The 8,411-nt window shown below is 41.9% G+C and overlaps 1 protein-coding gene across 2 annotated transcripts in view; it reads left to right on the forward strand.

The window, feature by feature from the left end:
* LOC144113600 (protein PALS2-like) overlaps positions 1-6,829 on the forward strand; it is a 56,308-nt gene extending 49,479 nt beyond the window's left edge. For both annotated transcript variants that reach the window (XM_077646769.1, XM_077646770.1), the window contains exon 14: positions 5,577-6,829. In XM_077646769.1, coding sequence (XP_077502895.1) covers positions 5,577-5,753 — 177 coding nt within the window. In that variant the 3' untranslated portion in view covers positions 5,754-6,829. The remainder of the gene's footprint in view (positions 1-5,576) is intronic.
* Positions 6,830-8,411: the final 1,582 nt, after the last annotated feature.

The raw sequence follows: 8,411 nt of genomic DNA on the forward strand, positions 1-8,411 counted from the left end.
AATAGCACATTGATACTGTACTTATTACCGTCATTTTTTTATTTGAGTGAAATGTTAAACACATGGAAGAACCGTTACTTTTTTCTTTTTCTTTCCGACTTCAGCAATCGTGGGTGATAACCTCTTGGTATCTTTAACTTTCATAAGCACCTTATTGAGGCGAGGGACAAGACATCCTCAGGAAACCCAGCCAGCCTTAATCTGCCAACTTGTTCACAGAAATTGTCATTCATTGAGTTAGTACCTGACTTGTGCAAAGCTGATCCCAGGCAAGCCGCAGCAGTGCCACATTTCACAATTTTATAATTTCCTGACTGAAAATTTAAAAGCGGCTTCACTGACCTTGGGGAATACTTCCAGCACACATGATCCTGCTGAAAACGGAGTTTAATGTCTAGGAATAGCAAATGGTCATCAGTGGGCCTGTCGAAGGTGAACGCACGTCCAAATCCACTTTCTTTAAATATTTTGACTACATCCACAACGTGCTTGATAAAACTAGGTCTGTCTACGAATGCCAGATAGTCTTCAACGTACCTGAAAATCTTTTTTGAAAGGCTGCTCAAGTCTCAGCAATGCACTTATCAACCCTAGAAAGGAAATTATCGCTAAGTATCGGAGCTACTTTTGAACAAATGCATACGCCAGTTTTTTTAAGAAACAGACAGCCGTCCAATTCAACAAAGGTAGAAATGAGATAAAAAGTTAACAACTCTAAAAAAGAAGCAACTGAAATATCACAGGCATTAACATTAGCGTTCTTCATCGTTATTTGTGATGCAGTCACTAACATTTCAACACAGTATCTTGCTGGAGGCGACTAGAAAAGGTCCTTGACATCTATACTGAACGCACAGATTGCACCATGGTTCTGGTGTCTAAGGTAATCCACAACAGCCAAAGAATTTCATGTCTGAAATGGGTCTTCCAAAGCAAGATCAGTTGCGAATCAGCTCTTTTGGTGTCTGTTCTTTCTATGTCCATCGTCTTTTTGCGCTGTTTTTTCCAAGATGCTGTACCAACTAGCTCAGATGTCAGTATTACTTCATCAGTGGCATGCGTGTCATGGGACTTTCGCTGTCCTGCCACGGCCACCGCTCGAGAGCACCAGCCAGGGCAGTACATAAAAGGTCATGTAACACATGCTTCACCGAATGACGTGTACTGCTTGAGATCCCTGTGTGCACTCCACAGCCATACCGCTGCTGAATCGCAGGCTGTAAGACAAAATTCATTGCGGAAGAGTGCCGGGTGTAATCGTATTTTTATATTGTAAAAACTGATATAGCCATTACTAATAGCCACCTACAGATCTCTAATTCCAACCATGTGCCAAGCGTAATAGTTAAAAAATTAATCATGTGAATTTTTTATTCAGCTTACTAGTTGACATGATTACCCTGTTTCCTGACATCTGCCACAACTGATACTCGTATGCTTCAAATGCTATCTTTATAATGCAAAAAGCCAGTTAATAAAAATCACTGGTGGGCTTTGCTGAAACACCTGGCATTTAATGCTCAGAGAGCTAGTTAACAGCTCTGTGGCTTCTATTGTGTCAGATTCCTTCTATTCCGGGTAATCAAAGGTATTCTTTTCTATGCGGTATAGTCAGATTCGTTTGGACTTCACAGTACTGACCAAACTCACTGTAACTAACCCCGGACTAGGGGCATTGGCAATAAAGGTGTTTCACCACCACCTTTGTAATTATTCAATGCTAGGTGATACTAAATATTATGAGCAGTTCTGTCATGTCTTTCTTGTGCCTTCCTCAGAAGTCAACATGCTACATACAATCTTTTGAAAATGCCATTTGCTACATATTTTGTACTGTCTATAATGTTGGGAAATTTGGTTGTCCTACCAATATAAGAGTAACGGAGCTTACACAACTTTCCATCTGTAGCTGTTTTGCTCAAAAAGGAGCTTTAGCTCAGGCTCAACTTTAGTTTTCATATTCAGGCGCATGGAGAACGTAGAAATGCTCACATCAGAAAGTCGCTGCACTATTTGTACATAATTGGTTTTATGCTGAAAGAAGAGATTAGAATCAAATTATTTGAAGTGGGATTTCCTAAGTTCTCATGTTTCTAAAAATTGCCAGAAACGCACTGAATTGAAATTTTCAAAAATATATTTTTTTGGCCTAGTCTGTGATCTTGTAATGAAAAAAAAACATGTCACATTGCTGTAAATTGCACCTGTTAGAATGTTTAGAGGAAACGAGATTGGCGTCTTCAATTACATTGTGGTAAACTACGACGTTGGGTGTTATTTGCAAACATGGAGGAAGAAAACCTCAAGAGAGGCCCACGCTATCTGAGCTGCATGTCAAAAGGTGTGCTGGAAGTCATGCACTTTCACAAGGACTACTGGGAGTCATTGGCCATCGGCACAGCAGTAGTAACATTGGGCCCAGCTGCATTGTCTGCTGTGCATGCGCGAGCACGCTGAGATGGCAGCCAAGAAGGGGGGGGGGGGGGGGGGGAGGGGGGGGCAGAGCAGGAGGAGGGAGCCTTCATGTGCGGCTTCAAAAACTTAGGCATAACCGCCTCTCCTGAGTTCTTTCCGTCCTCCATGTTTGAAAATTATTTTTTATAGGTGACTGCACAGCATAGAATAAATTTTAACATGCCAGTTTTGATTATGCTTATGTGCTCTAACAGGTGTAGTTTACAGCATTGTGAGGTCTGTTTTTAAGTTGCAAAGCTATAGAGCCGTAAATGTGAAATTTTAAAAAGTTTTCTTCGAGTTTTGTAACCTTTGGCAACGTATTAGTAAAAATTTAGGCTTAGATTGAAATTATGCTTCCGTTAGTGGCTAGGTACTGAAATAGATATTACAAGTAGTCTTTCTCATTCAATGCGCCGTATTTCATTCAAATTAATTCAGCAGCTGCCTGTGGGAGCAGTTTGGTGGCCCTGATGTCTATGCATGAGAGAACTACCGTATTTACTTGCATAATTTGTGCACTTTTTTTTTGTCTTTGAATAAGGCTTCAAACAGGGAGTGTGCACATTATGCAAAAATTTTGTGAACACGTCCTAAAAAACTAGAAAGGTCATAGCACACAATATATACTGTATTTTGCCGCCTATACGTCGACACTATAACTCCCCCCTCACTGGCCAAAAAAAAAGTTGAATCCAAATATAAGACAGAGCTGCTCCTGCTCCACCTACCTTATGTAGTTCCCTGCGGGATGGCATGACAGTGCGTGTGCAGCTCAGTGCAATAAATTCACAACAATACTATCACAAAGCCAGCAGTCAAAGGCAAGTGGAGATAACAGGCGATAAAACAGTGCCCTCTCATGCAGCCCGGCTGAGTAGTGCCAAACTGAAAAGCAAACGGTTCGGTAGTTTCGGATTCTGGCGCATGCGCACCTGTTCATCCGGGAAAGTGACCGCCAGCGTTGCCGAGCCGGGTAAACGGTGTGCAGTTTGTCCCCTCGCCACTTGCACCTTTCGCAGCTGCACATGGCAAAGCGGCCACACCATTCTTCCCAAGCCTGCCTTGTGCGCACCTGCGTCATCTCGTGCATGCTGGGGGTCTGTCACAGCGGAAAACATGGGGAGCGTAAAATGTGCGGGTAAAAGCTTTAGCGCGAAAGCGCTACTTCACCAGCAAAGCTGAAAAACCCGAGATGTGTGTGAAGCATCAACCTTTGACGGAGCACCAGTGGTGGAGGTCTTGCTTGCACAGCTGCATTGTCAACGCATGGAACCATCACCCCCTCCCCACGCGCGGCTGCCAATAATGGCTGACGATAAGACCTTGCATGTGGTTGCCTTTGAGGCGGTGTTGTCTCAAGTGCTTTCGCATGTCCTACTCGGCTTTAACTGCGTTAAAACCCTACCATTTTTTTTTTTATAAATCCAGGCAATAAATTAGGGCGTGCAAAATGCTTGCGGGCGCAAATTATGCAAGATAATGCGGTACTGTTGGGCTCAAATTCAGGCTTGTTACTAAATGCCTGCTCAAGCCCAGTCACTATGATCGCTGGTCAGGTTTATGAAGTTTTCATGGCTGTTACGCTATAGCTAATTCAGTGCCCTGAAATTGTGCATCGCTGATTGTAATTGCTTTGGATAGTCTGTAGGAAGGTCATTTCAGTTTATAATTTCAAGCATAGCACTTGACCATAGTGCTGCTATTACTCTATTAATCTTTCGAGTATATTCTGCTTGCAGCTTATAGATTATGATGTGTTTATTTCACAGTACTAAGCAGAGGAAATTTTTTGGGGCTTCAAGTAGTGCTTCCCTGTCATGGTTGTGTATATTGCAGAAGAGAAGAAATCAAGAATTTTTCTCATAGCGAGCAATATGGTTATTATGCCTCTTCACGTAGTGTGCAAGGTTTACAGATTAAATGCAGCGGTGCTACGCAGAGATGTGTGTTTTTTTGGTCACCATACCGTTATCTCGAAAACAAGTTTTGTTTGCCTTTGGTCCCACTGATAATTTAAAGGATCGCGTATGTCCTGCAGCTTCTAGTGCACACCAGCCAGGTTGTGTCCAGCTAGGTTGAATACAGCCAGGTTGTGCGATCTGATTCAGAGAATTTGTGATCTGATTCAGTGCAAAAAGTGTGTATTTGAGCCTATAAAAAGAAGCTTTTGCTGGTACTTTGAAGTGCAATAAAATTAATCTTACTGAATTAGCAAGCTCTTTTTCTGTGCAAGTTCTGTTTATATTTTTTTTATGCCTTCTGCTTTTTGTTTTGAAAGTTGACTGTTTATGGTTGCATGTTACAATTTTTTCTATTTGCAGAGAAAGGGAAAAGTATGTATTCACTGTAGTGTAGAAAGTAGTAGTAGTTTCAGTTTTTTTATTGCATTTATTTCTGTTTTCATTCTTATGTTTTGATGCATGCATTTTTTTTCTCGACAGCAAAAGGGCCGAGTATGTATCATAGCTGTAGACATGCGTAGATATCCTAGTGGGTGCTTTATGTTGGAAAAATTTCCTTTTATTTATAACGTCATTCATGTATTGCAGTGTAGCTGACAGTGCAGTTATTTGGTCTGATTCTTGTGTTGTATTTCTTAACTTCTGTGGAGCCATACCATTCGTGTGGCTGGACATTTGTGCACGTTGTAATGCTTAAAAACATTTGTCTGCCGAAATTAGTTCACTGTGGAGACATTTGCTTCCTTACAGCCGAAGCTATTGAACCAGAACATGAAAAATCCTTGAGAATTCTTGAAAGAACGTTCTTGTTACTATTGATTTATTAGGGAGAGGGAGAATTGGGAGATGTTGATCTGTGAGGATTGACTGCAGGTGACAAATTATTTTAATTATGAATTTAAATAACTTAATAATACTCCAAGTTGCTAGGCTAAGAATTGATAACAATCCTTGTCGTTTAGTTTAACGTTGCTGTTTAATAAAGACTGCTTTTAATGTCACTGCAAAGTGTAAAAAAGAATAGTTTTCTAAATTTTTGCAGTCACATGTGCGTCTTTAATAGAAGCTGCTATTGCCAGAGGGCATGATAATCACTGAGCTGCGATTATAAGCCATGAATACCATTGTAGCCAGAGTTAAGCCTGCCTTTTTGTACAGGATGAAGATCTCAAGAGGACCATTGAGGAAAGTGCCCAGCTTCAGAGAGCTTATGAACGCTATTTCGACACAATCCTTGTAAACAACAACTTTGAAAAGACCTTTGAACAGCTCAAGGATGTGGTTGATTCACTATCAACAGAACCTCAGTGGGTGCCCATTTCATGGGTGTACTGAAGTATTTTTTGCGAGCGTGCTGGCAAGCGACGCCCTCTGAAAACATTATGGCTGAAGCCAAGGGTGTCTTTTAGTTGGCCTGTGCCAACAAATTTTGTCAAAAGCAAAGACAAGGTCTGGAAGTAGTAGGTTTTAAGAACATTCTTTTAGATAACAGGCTGATCCTAATCAGGTACATGCTTAAATACTGCAATTTTCCTGCAGTTTGTGTTCAGAAAAAAAATTGAGATTGTGTGTTGCTTTTACTGCTTAGTTGTGGTTGTGTACTTTGCAGATGCCATAACTCAATATGAATGAGTCTCATTTTGTAACTACGCCCCCCCCCCCCCCCCCCCCTTTTTTTCCTCCTTTTTTTTTTCATGCCACTTGTGTTGGCACCCAAAGAGTGCCTTCCACAGCCATTCTAATTCCGTCCTCTTACTTGATATCTTGCCTTTGAAAGGCTGTACTGGCTGTGACAAGTATGAAAGGAGGTTTTAAGTACTGCATTCAGGCATTTAAGTTGATGACCTTTTGTTGGCCAAATGAAGAATCTCAAAGATAGCTGTCTGAGCAGCATTGTTTTACATCAGATGCTGTTTCGTGTGTTGTGCATTCCATTTTGAAGCTGTTTGTTGATTTTGCCTTTTGATTACACACAGATGTGTGCACTCCTCACATGAAGGGTAGTGTGTAGACTTGTGTTATGTGTGGAGTGAACACAGGTTTCTTGCCACTGTGTATAACCGGTGATGCCACCTGCAATACATAAACATACATATCACTCATAGTACATCATATCAGTTGCATACGGTTCCATGCAGAGCACGATGATGTTTGACTGTTGCACTTTTATCTGTATAACGTCCCAGTGAGATGACCTAGATACAGCGCGTTGAACCATTGTCTATGTTGTGTTTGCTAGTGAAAGCACATCTGATTTCTTTGCCTGTGCTCTTCTTGCTCTGTTGTTAAAATAAGCAATGGTTTTAAATCTGCGAACATCATTAGTGCTTACTAATGACTGTTCAAATGGCGTGTTATTTGTTAAAATATGTGGGACTTTGTTAGAAGAGGTAATAAATGATCTGATATTATCCTTCATTTTTATGCAAGGTATAGGACTTGTGGTGATAACGAGCGGAGATTATAAGAGTAACTCAACTAGATTTGATGTGAAGCAACAAGTTTGGAATACGCATGCCTTTGTCATGGCACACATGTCACAGTAATTGTCTTTTCACTGATGCTGGGGCCACAATTACTGAAGCCAGTGCATAAGGTATGGATTTTTGACTGAGGCAGGCCCAGTGCAGCGCTGTACAACTTGTATGGTCTAATTTACGTAAATATGGATGGATTTTAAAGGGCAACTCAAAACGTTTCTTGAACGTCTTGAGTTGGTAGGCGCATCACATTCCTTAAGGTCCCCTCTCTCCGTCACAACAAACCATGTTTAAAAACATGAAGTGGAACAGTTTTAAAACAGCTAAAATGACAAATTGAAACCCAAACTCAATCCATGGCCAGGGATGATGCTCCACGTGAAGCAGTGATGATGCCATAAACATTACTAGAAAAACACTTGTACGCATGTTGTATGGCTGAAATAGTGGCTGGTGACTGAATCCTTTCATAACATGCCTGAGACGACCTAATATGAGCTTTGCAAAACTTTGTTAGTGAAGCAGGGAGCGGGTATTGACATGTGGCACGTTTGTGACGTTGAAAATTCAGTGTTGCTCATAGAAATCGTCTGAACTGAGGCCACGGAAATGCAAACTTTAAAATCAATTTGTGCCAGAATGAAATGTCACATGGCTACCAAACTTGGTGGGAAATAAAAAAATTAGGACAAGAAAAAAATTTGCAGTATAAGGTTCATTAAATAATGGTAGTCTCAAAAAACCTCGCACACGCATGCACACACGCACACGCACATATCACCACGCACCTTTTGTGAAGAGACAAGAAGGCTTTTGTCGCATTAGATCAAATTTTGGTGAGTTACTCTTATGATGTATATGTTTCAGTGCCACAAGTCCACTAGAGTACATTTGACAGAAAAATGAAATTGGGGAGATCATTTGCAGTAGTATTGTACTATAGCCCAGAGGCTTGACCTGCATATTCTTCTGGTAACATTATGCTGCAGACACAGGTTTAACGGTACAGACACACTGGCGGCAAAACGTGGGCGGCACGCCAGTGGCGGCAAGCCGCTTTCCGCGAAACCTGCCGCGGCAGCGGATTGATCTGCCGCGCAAAGGATAGGTCGAGGAGCCATTTTCGGCGGCTTGCCGCGTGCCACAGACCGGGGAGACCAATGATGAACGCCCGAATTAGTCACGTGGGGAGCGTCAGTGCCGCCACCTCTTAGCTCCTAGCAAAGTTGCCTTCCACAGGCTACAGCGAAGCCACGCGTGTTCCTCCACTAGCAGGGACCTCGACCGGTCTGGCAAGAAAGGAGCTTTGTGCGGCCGCGCTTTCCTGCGCACTCCTCGCCACCTGTGCCGCCAGTGGCTTGCCGCACGTTTTTCTGCCAATGTGTTCGTACCTTAAGACAGCAGATGTGATGGTTTTGGGAAACAGTTGAACCTGTAGCTAGCTTATGTTACTTGTTGACTCAAGCTTCATTTGCAGAAGTGAAATGATGCTTTTAAGCATGTGGGTAAATAA

The sequence above is a fragment of the Amblyomma americanum genome, chromosome 1, assembly GCF_052857255.1.
Source record: "Amblyomma americanum isolate KBUSLIRL-KWMA chromosome 1, ASM5285725v1, whole genome shotgun sequence".
NCBI classification, from domain to species: Eukaryota; Metazoa; Arthropoda; class Arachnida; order Ixodida; family Ixodidae; genus Amblyomma; species Amblyomma americanum.